At 39.4% G+C, this 17,371-nt stretch overlaps 1 protein-coding gene across 1 annotated transcript in view; it reads right to left on the bottom strand.

Annotated features, from left to right (window-relative positions):
• Nucleotides 1-17,371, bottom strand: part of Stk26 (serine/threonine kinase 26) — a 52,441-nt gene that overhangs the window by 3,684 nt on the left and 31,386 nt on the right. Inside the window, exons 4-9 of the mRNA XM_051141193.1 lie at nt 9,112-9,168; nt 3,815-3,923; nt 3,556-3,713; nt 2,583-2,768; nt 1,469-1,617; nt 355-448 (exon numbers count right to left, since the gene is read on the bottom strand). Of these exons, the coding sequence (XP_050997150.1) occupies nt 355-448; nt 1,469-1,617; nt 2,583-2,768; nt 3,556-3,713; nt 3,815-3,923; nt 9,112-9,168 (753 nt within the window). The remainder of the gene's footprint in view (nt 1-354; nt 449-1,468; nt 1,618-2,582; nt 2,769-3,555; nt 3,714-3,814; nt 3,924-9,111; nt 9,169-17,371) is intronic.

The following is a 17,371-nucleotide window of genomic DNA, read 5'->3' as shown; positions in this document are numbered from 1 at the left end:
ATCAGTGGATGTCCCCCAACATCTAGGATCACAATAGATATCTGATTCCCTGGGTTTACATATCTCTACATGGAGTGAATGTTAAAAATAACAGTGGCCATTTACATGTTTTTTATGGTATAATGAGATCACAATTAGTGATAAGTAACACATATTATACATATGATGAGGCAGGCAGGTGTGGAGGGAAATTAAATTTTCATAGTTTTGCACACTAAAATAGCATCACACCATTTTTTAAAAGTCTACCAGAAGGCCATGATCAGATAAGACATTACAATGACATGTATATGAAGACGACATGATGACATATATTACTTTGTCTGCTGAGTAAATCAAGATCCATAAACATACTTCCCCATTCTGTAGTTTCTTTGGATCAGGCTTCTTTCGCACAGTGGTGAAACTCCACTCAGGGTGAGTATTACTGTCCCTGCTGGTGGATTCCCTAAAGAAATGGCAAAGATGCTAAGTGATTTGGCATGGAAAAAAAACCAAATCAGTGCAAGAAGACTCCGAGGAGCTCACCATACCACTGGCTACACAGTCAGTGTACAACAGAGCATCTGATATTAGTTTCTGGTGGGTACGCTATTTTACTCAAGACCAGCAGCATTTCTGAGCTCTTAATGTTCAGCAAAATCCTTTGTGGACAGCCATGTGTGTGAATAGTGTCATTCTCCCATGCCCAAGTCACCATCTCCAGTAGCAGGTCTTGTGTGTTTTAAAGTAAGGTGAACGAGCCTTAGACGGAGCACAAACTATCATGATATAGTTTATTCATTAAGTGTTAAGCAATTTCTCATATATGCAGGAACCTGACAATATTGTGTGAAGAAATAAACTGCTGCCTTTTTGGAGGCTTAAGTCCTGGTGCATCCCTTGGACTCTCCTACTGAAATTAAGATAAGTGCACAGAAGCAGAACTGGTAACATAAGTACCGCCATGTTTTTGTTGTTTTGTTTTGTTTTGTTTTTGTTTTTGTTTTTAAGACTAATTATTCTACTGGATAAAGAGCAAACTTAAATCAATAAGTCCAGCAATTCACGGTAAAGTCTCATCACAGTTTGCTCCATGGCCAAGAAGAAGGAAAGACCATGAGATCAGCTCTCCAAAGGGTCAAGCAGCCGGCCATCACTATATGAGATCATGGCCCTTTTGCTTCTTGAGGACGAGTAGTACACCTTTGATCAAATCCTATTCCAAGAGCTTGTAATATACTCAAGTATCCACTAGGGGTTAGACCAAGACCATTTCAAAGCAGAGCTTTTCCCTTCCAAAGCATGTTTCCCAATCCACTGTATTACATAGACTACAGGAACTCCACGGTGGCTGAAGTGAGCCCACAAAACATGACATATAACCTAGTCTAAAGCAAGCATGTGAGCTCATTGAAAAAAGGAAGAGCATAGGAAAATGGACTGCCTACAAAAACAAAAACAAAAACCTGCAGGAATGTGTACATACGAGTCAGAGGCCTCAGAATCAGATTCATCATCACTGTGCCCTTCTGCCTTCCATCTCTTAAATCGATCGATCAGTTCAGTCAGATAAGAAGTCTTCTTTGAATTTTTCACAATGAACTTATGTTTCAAAAGTTCTTTAGCTGTGGGACGCTAAGGCACAAACACACAGAAGAAAGAAAGAATGCATGACTCTTTTGAGGCTCTTTGGGATTAAGATAGGTGGTAAAATGCCATTTGACTTATTAAACTGAAATCTATAAAAATCATGTCTGTCTACATGAGGATGATTAAAATTAAAGAGGAAAAAAGACAATTCTATGTTTTGAAGTGGCTTAAGGTAGCTGCATTAAATTCACCATTTTAGCACCCTAATTTGTTAAAGCGCAGTAGACAGAAATTAGGATACACACCAGCATACTAGTAAGCAAAGCCTTCTCAGAAATAGTAGGACTTAGAATGTAAACATCTAAAATTGTCAAAACAATTTAAGACACTTTTATTACATTGACTGTGATTTTTAAAAATTCATGCAAATGAGCAAAATTGGTATAATTTTGTTATCATCTGTACATCCTTTGGTTCCCTACTTTTGTCACTGTCTGCCCACATCTTAGTATACACTTTTCTTGTCAAACATTAATTCTTATTGTATATAAGCACCAAGTGCTCTGGGGAGTATGTTCTTTTCAGTATTTCATTAATATTAGCACATTTACTGTTAACATAAAAATAGTTATAGCAATATTAGACAGTACTTGTATATTTCTAATCACCAGGAGTGAAAAGCAGTTTCATGTTAATAACACTAAAACAACTATAATATAGTAAGTCAATTCTATTACTAACAGGTCATGTGTACTTTAATAAGTATGTAATAAAAATAAATTATTTTCCCAAATTTTGTCCTTGAAACAGAAAATGATCAAATAGCTGGGAAACTTAAAAAGACGGCATAGGGGAGGAGGAAAGAGAGCAAAGATCTGCTGAAGAACAGAGTGGAATCAGAAGTACAGGAGAAAAAAAGCACTGTAGTCTCTACCACAGAAGAAGCCATCTTTGTGAGAAGTAGATGGAACAATAGAAAACCAACAGTAGCAATAACAGTTTGTACTCACAAAGGATGGATCTTTATTCAGGCAAGCATCAATAAACTCCTTGAAAGACTTAGTGAAGTCTCCAACAAGAGTTGGGGGGTTGTTTTTTGGAATAAGAAACAGAACTCTCATTGGATGCATGTCAGAATTCGGAGGCTCGCCCTTGGCAAGTTCAATAGCAGTAATTCCCAAAGACCAAATGTCAGCCTAAAAAGGAAACAGTAACAAAAACCACTCATCACCTTGCAACTCCATTCTAGGATGCTGGCCCCCCAAATCCTGTACTGACGGATCTCAAGAAATGTGGCGCATTATAATCATTTTAGTTAATAGAACTTGTGAATTAAAAATTGAAATCTCTTACTTTGCAACACGCACAGCACTACTTGACTGTTAAAGCGGATGAAAGTCCTTGCCTTGAAGAGCCCTACATTCTAATAAGAGGGACAGCTAAATGGATATCATAATGTCGTATGGGATAAGCTCTGTGGGAAAAAAGCCAAATAAGGGACTAATGACCAAAGCAGGGAAAGGAGCTACATGTTTGCGCAGGATGGTTGGGAGAGAAATCTCTGTGCCGGAGATGCTTGTGCAGAGAGCTCATGGGGAGCAAGGTTATATCCAGACACAGGGGAAAGGGAGAGAAAAGTCTTGAGGCCAAAAGGTACTTGTGTTTGAGGAACAATGAGGCCCTGATGGCTGAAGCAAAGAGAGTACAGATGACAGTGGTCGAAGATAAGGGTGGATAGATAGACAATGGCCAAGATCAGGGATCCGTATATGTCACTGTAAGGGCTGTAGGTTTTATCCTGAGTGGAACGAATAGTCATTGAAATAAACAGGGTACAAATGTTACCAACACGAATGGAATTTATCATTAAGAAACAAAACATAACTCTTCTTTCAGAAGCACATGCGAAAAGGAAGGAAAAACTAAAAAGCTTAGTAATGAGGCTATATACGATTAATTCCAACTATAAAGGGGATACTTTACTTTAGAGTCATAAGCAGACTGTTGAATAACTTCAGGAGCCATCCAAAATGGAGTTCCTACAAAGGTGTTTCTTTTAATTTGTGTATCAGTCAGCTGGCCAGCAACTCCGAAGTCAGCCAGTTTAACATCACCTTGCTCTGAAAGCAAGACATTGGCAGCTAGGAGGCAAAACAAAAAACAAAACAAAACAAAATGAATATCTCTCAGTCTCCCCCAAACGTATCTGTTTTTCTCAGGTTTCTATTTGACTTTTGTATACCTTTAATGTCTCGGTGAATTTTCTTTTCAGAATGTAGATAGTCCAGACCTTTCAAAATCTCCTTGAGCATGGTGGCGATCTGGAACTCATCAAATGGGCCGGCGCGCAGCTTAAGGAGAAAACACATGTACATGCATATACTTTTAAAAATTGGGAAAAAATAGAGTTCCAAAATTGCAGTTTTGAAGCATAGGGATCATTTAGTTATCTGAAGTAGCTCATTAAACCAACATTTGAACAAGGGAGAAAAATAACTTGAAAGGGAAAAAGAGAGTCAAAGAGTCATGTCGCGTAGCTGCACAGGCTTGAAATGATGAGTGTGCAGGCTAGGGGTGTAAGTCAGCTGGGAGAGTATGAACCTAATGAGCAAAGCCCTGAGCTAGATCAACAGCCATAAACTGGCTGTGGAGGCACATGCCTGTAATTCCAGCACTCGGGAGATGGATGCAGGAGGGTCAGAAGTTTACATTCACCTCTGGCCACGTAAACAGTTTGAGGCTAGCTTGAGCTACAGGACAGCCTGGGCTATATGACATCTTGTCTACAAGCAAGCCACCCACATACACACAAATAAACGGTTTAGCTTGAAAGATCAGGGAAGCATTTTGACCTAGATACTAGCTCCAAATTCTGAAGGTTCTAAAAGTAACGTTCAAGATTTAACAAATGTGTGTGAAGGATAATAGAGCTATTGTCACATGAGGAAAAGGGAATCTGCCACTTATGGAGTAAAATTCTCTGCAGGAACAATGGGGACTGATAGAAAGACTAAAAACCGGGGCATCAGGGGTAATGAAAGGAATACAGTGTGTGTATAATATATATGTGTATGGCAGTGCCTTTACATTGCTCCATATGTTGCACAGTGACTATAAAAAATGAGAATACAAACACCCAAAGAAATCAGCTATGCGAATTGTGCCTTTGCTTTTTAGCACTCATTACGAATTAACACTGAACTGCTTTTTTCAATCAGACACTACTAATCTAAATTCAGCCAGGAATATAATAACTAAACTCTTCAGACTCTCATTGTAGAAAATTCAAATCATGGAGGAATAATATTTTTCGAATAAATGTAACACACTTCACTTTCTTTCCCCACCCCTGTACCAAAGCCAGTCGTTCCGACTGGAAGACAAGGAAAGCAATCATTAGGTTTCAGGAGAACTTGTAATGGAATACCCCCCAAAAAATCTCTCTTTAAAATAAATGGTCATTTTAAAATTCTGGTACCTCATAAAGCACAAACAGTGGACTGTACAATATTATTACAGGAAAGGGTGGGAAGCAGAAGGCAGAGGCAAGGTAGTGTTCTGTTTGCTGGAAGGAGGGGAGAAGTGGTGCAAGTCAAACATTGCCTATTCTGCCTCACACTGGGAGGGATTCCCAGCTCTTTGGCACCTTGTGTAGTTCATCTTTCCATGAATGCCATATTTATGCCGAATAAAGGGCGCACTCATGTCAAAATTGAACAGCTTAAAATAGACCTGGTACTTTGGTTTCACCATTCGCTATTAAGAGAGGTCTGGGGATACCGTATACTCCAGAGATGTCTGTAATTCAATAGATCCCCTTCCTAGGTAACATTAACTATTTACATTCAAATCTGTCAACTTCCACCTCATTTTTTTTTTAAATTAAAAGGTTAGTCATTAATGTGACTGTAAAGGTGAAAATGAGACATTACTTTATTGCTGGCTGGCATGACTTCAAGGGCATACATTATATGAGTTAAGACTGGAATTTAGTACATTATCATAAGACATTGGCAGGGCCAGAGGCATACTCTTGATTGCTTAAGAAACTGGGCAAGGACAATTTAAGGCTACTCAATATCATTTCGAAGAATTTCTAAATGTCGGATAGATACCTCGATCCACTGTTCAATGCAGAAAGTTGAAAACATTTCAGTAAGAACAACAAAGAGGCTCTTAGATGGTCCGTTACTATACCTAATATGGTTTAGGGTTACTTGAAAATTCGAAGTAAAATTTCAGCTGCCAGCTGAAAAGGGAAGGGAGGGAAATATTTGTGGTGGGGGAAATGAATACGGGATGCTGGGGGCAGTTGAATTTTTTTCTTGGACAGTTACCATACCAAAAATGGCCTCAAATCTTATGGTGCACATGCTTTGTAGGGTGTGTTGTCGGTCATAAGAAGAAGAGAGCAAAGGATATTTCAAAAAGAAGGAATGGCACCCAGACAGACTAGAAGAGGGTTTTTATTGTTTGTTTTGCATAGATAGTTTTGCTTTTGAAATTTCAGGTACAACCTTGGGAGAGATAATGTCAAGGTCTTGACCTACATTCCTTGGAATGCTTAACTGAAACTTCTCAGCAGTGTTCTAAGCCTCTGGCCGGGGCCACATACCTGCCTTGTATAATCTGCCTAGGTTTGAAAGGAAGAATATGCAAAAGACATACAATTGCTCTTTTAAAGACCCTGCACTTGTGGGTTTACAGATTTTCCCGACATTCCTTTCACTTCCTGCCAGTCCCTAAGGCAGTATGCTACCGGGAGGCCTTCTTTTATAACTAGCATATTGTTCCCAACTTCTGTCCGTGGTTCGTATGCTTTATCCTGTCTACCCCATCATATGCTTTCGTGCAAGAAGACACTGTAAATGTTTTAGAAAGAAGCAGTAAGTAATACATCCAATAAGATCACATCTAATATGGTCAAAGTCTCTTTCTCTGGAAGGAATGACTTCCTAAGATTAAGACTCTTGAGGCGCGTACTGTATAGCCCTGACACATAACACAATTCCTAGTGTTAACTTATTCAACTAGTCAGGTGCCAGTTTGAATTGAGAAACCCTTGGCTCAGCATCCCTCTTGTTTTCTCTTGCTTTACAACAAACTCTGAGATTCCCCCAAATGATTGCATTCATCTATCTATGAATATATACAGAAAAGGAGCAACATGTTTTCTTATTATCTCCATGCTTTATAATTACATCACAGTATTGCTCATTTCTTTTAGCTAGTAAAGCAGAAGTGGACATTTCTAACCTGTTTTCTTCTTTTAACATTTGAGGAAATTAAGTCACAGAGTGATTAACATGCTCAGAATTAGGCAACCATTTAGTAGAACTGCAGTAAGGTCACAGGACTTAACCGATATGACACTGACAGCATTTTAATTCATTAGGTTTATATTAATTGCCATTTGTCTTATTATGTAGAGGTGGGCAGCAACATGAGACAGAGAAAATGAAAGATGTAAGAGACCTTCGAAACAATTTAGTGTAAGTTCTTTGTCTATAGGGTCTTCAAGTCAAAAGAGTCTGGGTGCCTTGTTCACAGTCAGACTTTGATGAATAGAGGTGGCTGTAGAACCTCAAACAGCTATATGTCAATCCAACGGTCCATCTATAAGAAGCAGGTAGCCAAGAAGAGACTTGATACCCTATGAGAATATACAGGGGGAGGTAATCCCCCCCAGGAACAGTCATAGGGGAGGGGAATAATGGGAAAATGGGGGGAGGGGGAGTAATGGGAGGATACAAGGGATGGGATAAACATTGAGATGTAACAAGAATAAATTAATAAAAAAACATTAAAAAAATAAAAAATAAAAAATAAAAAAAGAAGTTGACTCTTATAATTTATATTGAATTTCAAATACAACTGCATGTTAGTAAATTTTCAAGGGAGGGATCAACTTTGGTACCATCACAACAACTTAGGAAGAAAAAACAATGCATATGTCTCAGAGGCGTTTGCCATGTGAACATGGCTTTATTTTCCTGCACACCACCAGATTTTAGCAATGTAACATCTCCCTAGTAAAATGGGCCAGCAGATGGCTCAGTGAGTAAAGGTACTTGCCACCAAGCCCAATAACCTGAGTTTGAACTCCACAACCCACATGGTAGGAGGAGAGAACATACTTCCATATCTTGTCCTCTGATTTTCTTATGTGCACCATGGACTGGGCACATCCCTTCTCCACCTTCACAATAAATAAATAAATGATAATTTACAAAATAAAAAAACATGATAGTAAGACTTTACAGTTATTTTAACCTCCCCTCCCAAATACAACCACATTTTCAAACATACTGAGGGGTAGAGCAACCTCTATAGAAAGCCATATGCACAGGCCAACTGCATTAAAACCCCACACCTCTCTAACAGAGCATCACAGACAGGCTGAACTACATGGCAAGCACTGATTTGACAGTTCTGCATGTTGGGAAGTCTAAGCAGATGGGTATCTCTGAGAACATGCTTCCTGGTTTCCAGATGGTCTTTCTCATTGTACCCTCTTATAATAGAAGTAGAGCTAGAAAGTACTCCTGAGATGACTGACAAAAATGCTATTGTCATTCCTGAGGGCTCCACTCCCATGACTTAATTGTTTTCCTATAAATACTCTATTGTATGGGGAGGGGGGAACGTTAGGGTATTGACACATACATTTTCTTTCTATTTTGTGTTTATTTGTTTTCTTTTGTTGTTTTGGTTTGTTTTCTGTTTTGTTCGCCACCCCCCCCCCCCCCCCCGAGATAGGGTCTCTCTGTGTTATCCTTGACTGTCCTGGACTTGCATTGTAGACCAGGCTGGCCACAAACTCACAGAGATCTGCCTGCCTCTGCCTCCTGAGTGCTGGAATGTACCACCATGCCCAACTGACACATACATTATCAAAGACTCAAAACTGACACATACATTATCAAAGACTCAAACCTTTGGTTCATGATCACTGTTGGTGAGAATTATCTCTATGTATTTTAAGTTTTTCATTATTACTTTATGTGGATACTTCTTTTACTTGCATATAGGTCTATGTACTATTTATGGGCCTGGCACCTGTGGAGTCCAGAAGGCACCAGATCCTCTGAAAGTGGAATTAGAGACAGTTGTGAGCTGTTATGTGAGTGTTAGGAGTCAAACTTGGGTCCTTTGGAAGAGCATCCAGTGCACTTAACCAGTGAGCCATTGCTCAGTCCCCTATAATTTTTTTAATCCAAGTATACTCAGTATTAAGGGAAGTGTAAAATTGTCAAACTGACAAAAATTGGCACAAATTCTCTTAAGTTCAGTACTTTATTTTACTGTGGTATGTAAACACTGAGGTATTTCTTACGTATAGTAAGGCTGTGAGCAGTATGTGCAAATCTGTACTACAGTGTGTGCACATAAAATAGAAGCCCCTCCCAAACAGAGTTAAAATTGACCACCTTATCCTAATATGTTAGCTTCCCCCAAAGCCACTGTTTACATAATTACAGAGTTAAATATGTTTATGTATGTGTGTTATGTTATATATAATTATTTTAAAATACTCACAAGATCCAATGCTGAACCTCCACCTAGGTATTCCATTATTATCCATAGTTTTGAACCCTGTAAAAACATGAAACAATTTAAGTTACATGCCTGGCCCATGACAGCATACTAAGAAAAAAGTTAACGCTTACACAGCAACCAATGTACTGGTTATTAAATGCAGGCTTTAACATGGTTGTTTGGAACCTAGACCATATATTGTCTTTCGATAGAAAATTAGAGTGCAGTATAGAGTTCTAAACTTGTACCTCCTGCAAATCTAGCTAAACAATACAGCCAACCATACATGAGTATTGCTTGTCATTATCTAACTATTATTAAGTTTTATAAAATTCAGAAAACGAACAATCACTTAAAGCCATTATGTTGAATAATATTGAGTGTAAAAGTGTAATTACATCAAAAATTGAGGATGCAATCAGATACATGTGGAAATTTTTGAATGCTTTCTGTGCAATTTTAGAGTTTGAAGACCCTAGGCATTTTGCATTAGTCCTCTTGTTTTAATACATTTTAGAACTTTTTCTAGCCATGATTAATTGATATTTTTTGATTAATTGATATTTTTGCACATACATGAAATCCAGGGGGAAAAAACTACCCCCACGGAAAAAAAGGTGTAGTTTAATATGACCACTGCAGATAAAAGTTAGTTCATTGTGAGCTGACCAAGTAAAAACAAGAACAACAACAACAAAAAAACAATTTATAGAGGAGATATACAGAAATGTACTACAAAATAAATGCTCATACATACACATGCACACACACACACGCATGCACACACACATGCACACACACGCATGCACACACACGCATGCACACACACATGCACACACACGCATACACACACACGCATGCACACACACGCATGCACACACACATGCACACACACGCATGCACACACACACGCACACACACACGCACGCACACAAACGCACACACACACGCATGCACACATACATGCATGCCCACACACACACATGCACACACACACATGCACACACACATGCACACACACACGCACGCACACATGCATGCACACACACACATGCACACACACACGCATGCACACACACACATGCACACACACACATGCACACACACGCACACATGCACACACACACGCATGCACGCACACACACATGCACGCACATCATCCAGCTCTACTGGACATTATGACTAAAATCTAGCTCAGTAGCAGAGTGCTTGCCTAGATCCCATGAGGCACTGGGTTTGATCTGCAGCGCCAACCACCTTCCCCCTAATAAAACCTTTATAAAATAAATCACCCAACTTCCTCTTTCTTTCAGAGAGAGCTTGAAACATTCCTTTCTCTACAGCACTTCATGAATGGGATTCGATGAAACCTTGTGAGACCACAGAATTGACTAGAGGTGGAAAGGCTGGTTTAACTAGGTTGACAGCAGTCACACTGTGAATGAATTGTGTCCTGTGAGCCCATTTCCAAGTCAAATATTTAGGGGTCTGAAGCCTGTGTTTCCTCATTAAAATGATGTCTAGGTGGCAGAGGGGGCTGGGGGTGAATGCTTCCATGGACAATTTGAACAGAAAAGCATTGATAGTAAGTAGGGTAGCATGAAGGGTTTCAGAGACACTACCTACATTCACTTCTGTACATTAACCATTTCTCTAGGGGAACGTACAATCAATGCTGTGCTTCAATTTGTGACACAAGTACTATTTTGTCACCTAAAAGCCTCAGCTATGGGTTGAAAATTCCCAACCCTCTACCTACTAGCCTTCATATTCTAGGATCAGTGGGTGGTATTCAAGAGTTCAGTTTAAAATTTGCCACATTCGCGCGAGACTTTATCAAGGCGGGGAACGGACTCTCGGCGATATGAATACTCATGAGATGAAGATGGATAAACAAGGAGTTGGATTGACATGATAGTAGCTTGGAGTTAAGAATTAGGGATGGGATGTTCAGATAGGACAAAATTAAGACACAAAGGAAGTATGGCATGCATACATATATGCCTGTTTCCATGTGTATAGAAGTAGATATTGACGGGGGTTTCTTAGGTTTTTTTCCCCCACTGAACTCCACGCCTACCATTTGGCGAGTCGGCTTGGCCAGCTTGCTCTGGCTGAACAAAGCAGGATTCTTTGTCTCTCCTTCTTGGAGGCCGAGATTACAGGCAAGATGCACTTCCTCAGCTTGTGCCTGGGTTGTGGAATCTAAGCTCGGTTCTTGATGCTTGCATGTCCAGCATTTTACCTGCCTAGGCATCTCCCCAGCCCTATTCATCCTTTTCTTGGTGCTGTTTCTCTATGAGATATCTAAGAGAAAGCATTTCCCACCTCCAGACATCTTAACATGTATTCTGTTCTGCCAGAGCAGTGCAGCTTGAACTGAGGAAGCAAGCCCGGAAAGTCCTGGGTCTCCATTAGGAAAGCCATGAATACCCACAGTAGTGGAGGAGGAAGCAGAGCTCTCGGAGTGATTCATGTACCTTGCATTTATGCACAGCAATTAGGCACTGAGAACCTGACAACTGCAAATGTGATACATCTTCCTTTTAAGGGGAAGAAAAAAAATCTTATAATGATGTATAAATTAAGATGTGTTCATTTGCCACAAAGGTGTTCCCAATAAGTAACTGTACCCTACCATGTGAACTTAAAATGCTTCCTGTGTGCCTGACATTTAAAAGAAAGTCCTTATAAAGTATGCTTTTATTTTGCTGTTCTACATGAATGAAAGCACCTGTTTTTCAAGTTTTGAAAAATGCATGCCATTTTGTTTGTACCAGTTCAAAAGGGAAGCTTTCTAACTGTCACCAAAATGGATGCGTCAAACCCTTAAGCTGTGACCTTACAGAGCAGGATATATGGATGACTTTTCTCAAGTCACAGCTTCTACATCTGAAAATGGGGCTTCCTAGCAGCAAGCAAGTGATTCACTGGAACTGTGAGACAACCAAGGGACTTGCCTGGTTTTTATGGCTACCTTCTTTAGATTGCTCCATTTCTAGAGACAGGCTTCACAGGAGGATGTTCTGTACATCCTGATTCCAGTTAAGCAGGCACAAAGCATAGCAAAGCCAGAGGGAGCACAGCAAAACAAAAAACAAAAACAAAAACAAACAAACAAAAAACTAAAAAGAAAACAAAAACAAAGAACAGAAATAGCAAGGACATTTATGCCACAGGGGTTCTGTTGTTCCCAGCCGCAATCAAAGGGTCCATGAAAATATTGATCACAAATAACTGCAACCAAACAGCCTAAGTCTAATTATTTGGGAGCAGGACAGCTTCTGTGTTTGATTTCTAATAGCAGAGGCCAGTGTTGCAGAATGTAAATAAGTGTGTTGAATTTGTTCTTTAAATAATTTTAAATGCTAAGATCATATATATATATATATATATATATATATATATATATATATATATATATATATATAATTCCAAAAAAAGCCAAGTGACTATAATCTATACCTGTAAACCTAGCACATTTAAAGGCATGATGGAATCCTTATAGGAAAACACACACACACACACACACACACACACACACACACACACACACACACACACTACAATCGCACATTTACAAAATAAACAACTGTAAACATTCTAGAGTTGCTTTATTTAGTGGAAAGAAGTTAGTATTACCATTACAATTACTGATGTCTACTACAGTCAACTTTGTTATCCTTTGAGATTTGTGGACCCCAATTATTTGCCACTAAATCAGACACTTGGCAAAGTATGAAGAAATTCTAACTACAAAGTTAGGATTTGCTTATTCCAAAAATACTTAAGATACCCATCACACACACACACACACACACACACACACACACACACACACAATTATTTGTACTGTATACAAGTCGAAACAATTGGGTGGTATATTACTATAGTAGCCTATTTCAGTAATAACATAAGCTAGAATGTATAATTGTATTAAGGCAGTCACAGAATGTAAATATTATATGATTCCATTGTATAAGGTACCTAGAGCAGTCAAGGTCATAGAGAATCCAAGGAATCCAGCAATAGGGAATTGGTATAGAGTTTCAATTGGCAAAGAGATTCTGGAAATGGATAGTGGTGATGGTTGAACAACACTGTAAAAATGGATACTGAGTACATCAACTACTCTCCAGGGCAGAGTCCATCCATCCTCGGCAACAGTCAGCCAACACAAATTGGACACCATGTTTTGGTTTTTATTTTTAAGAGAAGGATAGGGAGGTGGGGAGGAACTAGGAGGAGTTGTGGAGGAGAAAGAAAAAAAATATATTAATTTCTCAAAGAATAAAAACATTATTAAAAATGAAGACAAAAACGGCTAACATGGTAGATTTGTACTATTTTTATGCACAATCTTAGAATGTAGCATGAATGATTTCATAGAATAACAAAGGACAGTAGAGAAAGCTATATGAAGAATGTGGTCAGAAACTTTATCCCCTCGACACAGTTTTGTTCCAGTTGGGAATGCCTTGTCTATAGCACATGCTCCACAAAGTCATACCCCCAGTAGTTCAAATGCTACTTCCCCAGTGCTAACGGCATTGCACTAGATATACTCAAATATAAGTAGGTATCAGGAGACAAATTTGAAACACATACCTGGGGCTGAAGAGGGAGGCTGAATTTTGAAGTTGTCAGAATAAAGTGGATGAGACTGACTGGGGAAATTACTTGGAATGAGAAGAATGCATGTAGTAGGCATTCAATAAACATATGCCAGTTACAATATAGGGCATCTTAGAGATGGATTATGTTAAGCCTAAAGCCTATTTTGAGAAAAGAACATTTTGCATCAGAGAAAGAAATGGCCTTCAAGCTTTATTTAAAAAAAAAAAAAAAAAACACCAAATACATTTTCAAATAAAAGAATATTCCAGAAGCACTGAACATATTCTGGATGCAATCACACACAAAGTTTTGTTGAAAATTTGAACGAGAAGGCCATGCAAGTATAGGTTTTACTCTGGAATATTTTACTCCTTTCATTCAATTTTTAAAACAAATACTAGTTCTAATATAGATGGACCCGTGATTGGGGCCATGTTCCTTTAACATAAAGGCAATTTAAGCAGCAAATACAGGCATGATTCAAATTCTATTCAGTGCCCAAATGAGCACAATTTTAGAATTTACATTGCACTAGCAAAATATTTGAAGACGATAAAAGGCTCGCCCACTATTATGAGGTGAAAAGGAAAGGGTGTGCATGTTTTAGCACTCTTCACAAAGACGAACTTTGTCAAGAAAAGCTGCAGTGAACGAAAATGAAAGAAAAACACTGTGGTCACACTGGTGTGTTTGTCTGGTTTTTTACTCTTGTTTTGAAAGATGGAACTCTGCAATGGGCTCAGTCAAAATGAATACCCAGTAATTATTTTGCATGTCTGAAGGAAATCCCTACAACTGCACACAGTTTTAGAAAACATAAAATTTTCTCTTAAATGCAGTAACTTTCTTACTGCAGCTTACAGTGAAGTCTTGGTTATATGTCATATCCTGGGCAAATCCCCTATCCCATGTTGCTAAATTAAGTTGACTCACAAACCCCACTGCCATTGAAATGCACGGACAGGTCCCCAGTACATATTTAAGTCAGTTGACAAAGCCATTCTTTCATGGTACTAACAGGATGTGGTCTTAAGTTAAGCTGATTGCATTAAACTGAACCCTGTTATATTTGTTGTGGTTTTAGTTTACAATAAAAGACACATGCCTGTATAATCATACCTTGACAATATAAATGGAAAATAATGAGTTGGTTAATCTCAGTAAAGTACTTAGTCCACCAGGGTTCTTCCCAATAGTAGTCAAAAGGTGCACAGGGAAAGGGCCAGCCTGGACTATACTTTAAGGGACAGGATTTGCCTTAGTGCAAGGCTTTAGGTGTCATCTTTAAACACACACACACACACACACACACACACACACACACACACACACACACACACACACACACACACCACGGTGCATGCGTGCATGCACCCATGCTCGCATACACAGTTTAAAAAGTGATTTAAAATCAGAGAAGAGTCCTAAGTTTTATATGTCTATCCACTTACGTATAACAGTACTTATACAGTTTTACCACAAAGAAAAGGGTTCTTCAAATACCCCTTTCCAGGACTTCCATTAATGATTGGTAAAAGAGATAAAAATGTATCAGTTTCTGTTAGTGGCTGCTCTGACTACATCCTGCCATCCGTATTTTGGACAGAAATCAAGCATTAGGTTGCACTTATTAACAGATGAAGCAATTATTAGATGACTAATGCATGGATACTACTAGGTTAAGTTTGAAGGGAGTATTTTTAAAATATGATCTCTTACAAATAAAAAAAAAACCCATGCAGTTGCAGCACATTCGTCCAGGAGAGAAATATGAATAAACAAAGGCTCTAAGTAACTACTAAAATCACCACCACTATGGTACTGCTGATTTAAAATATAATATAAAAAACTCATTTTAAATAGGTTTATTTAATATTTTAAGGCAGCCACCAAAAATAGCTTATCTAATCTAGGTGCCTAAAAATAGCAAGGGTTCAGGTTGGCTCCAGAGAGAGTCTGGAATTATTCAATACATAAAGATCAAACCAGAAGGAGCAATAACACATAGGACCAGAAAATTCCCATGGCTGCCTTCCTACAACCAAGCCCATTGTGAGAATTAGGGGCGAGCCTAAAGGAGCTGAGACTGCAAGTAACTCTAAAGAGATTCCATAAAGGAATATGAGCTGCTAAGTTAGATGTTTTAGGAATGAATAAGAAAGCTAACATTATGCTACAAAGAACCAGAAGTTTTCATATGTAGTAAAGTACGATGATCACCTCCTACTTGAGGGCATTTCAACTTATACTTGATGAAAAGGACATAAGTAACCACTGCTCACTTGTGCTTATTAATATGTAGCTTTTGTTTGATTTTACTTTTTGCAAATCGGTGAATGGAACTCAATGGGACTCAATGGGACAAGAACACTAGGGAAGCTGCCTGTCCACGAACTATACTCATGTCCATTTCATCTGTAACCTTGCACACACACTTACTTCATAAAAGTTGTAGCTCTTATATAATACTGGACCGTGTGCTCTGTGCTTACAGGAAGGAGTGTGCTGTTCATTTTCTAGCTGTAGCACGTGGTACATTGTATGACACAGCGTCTAGCTGTTGCATGACTCATTCTGTAGTGAATTCGCTCCCTGTTCAACCTAATGTATACAATATTAGACTAAAACAGGCTTTGCCAACAAAGTAAAATTGATGATTTTTCTGTATCAACATAAACTTGGTCACCAAAATGGAGGCATAGAAGTTGCTACTGCTATCTCTCTCTCTCTCTCTCTCTCTCTCTCTCTCTCTCTCTCTCTCTCTCTCTCTCTCTCTCTCTCTCTCGCTCTCGCTCTCTCTCTCCTCGACCCCTCCCTGTCTTTCTCTGTCTCTCTGTCTCTGTGTCTGTCTGTCTCTCTCTCTGCCTCTCTCTCTCTGTCTCTCTGTCTCTCTCTCCTCGCCCCCTCTCTGTCTCTCTGTCTCTGTCTGTCTGTCTGTCTGTCTGTCTGTCTGTCTGTCTCTCTTTCTCTCTCTCTCTCCTCGCCCCCTCTCTGTCTCTCTGTCTCTGTCTCTGTCTGTCTGTCTGTCTGTCTGTCTGTCTGTCTGTCTCTCTCTCTCTCTCTCTCTCTCTCTCTCTCTCTCTCTCTCTCTCTCTCACACACACACACACACACACACACACACAGACACAGACACACACGCACACAGTAGGGTGGAAGGAGAGAGAGTGAGACACAACATAGCCAAAATCCAAAATAGCTTACTAGCCCTAACTGTAGCAACACAGGATACACAAAGGTAGCAGAATCTCTCCACAGAAAGGGTCTACCTATGCAGCTGAGAGATTGCTAGGAAGGAAAGAGAAAGATGGAAGCTATCAATATCACCAAGCAGTAGGGACCACTGTGCTCCCTAGTGGACTGCTCCAGGGGATACTGACACCATTACTGCTGAAGTGACCAACAGCCAGTCTTCCTTGGGAACTCCAGAGAGGACAGGTATGGCAACACAACCCTTGGTCATGAAACACATAGCATTGAGTCACTTGGAAATGGAGCCTCCTATCTCCCAGATCACATTAGTTCCTCATCCTTGGATTAATGGCTGCCCCATGAGGGTCTGTAGTCCAGACCTTGGCTCTGTTAGTCTACTTCATCCAGCCACATGTCACCACCAAGTGGGATCACTGCCTTAGACTGTTGG

The sequence above is a fragment of the Acomys russatus genome, chromosome X, assembly GCF_903995435.1.
Source record: "Acomys russatus chromosome X, mAcoRus1.1, whole genome shotgun sequence".
Classification (NCBI taxonomy): domain Eukaryota; kingdom Metazoa; phylum Chordata; class Mammalia; order Rodentia; family Muridae; genus Acomys; species Acomys russatus.
Note: the sequence above shows the minus strand (reverse complement) of the source record. Positions and strands in the feature narration are given on the sequence as shown.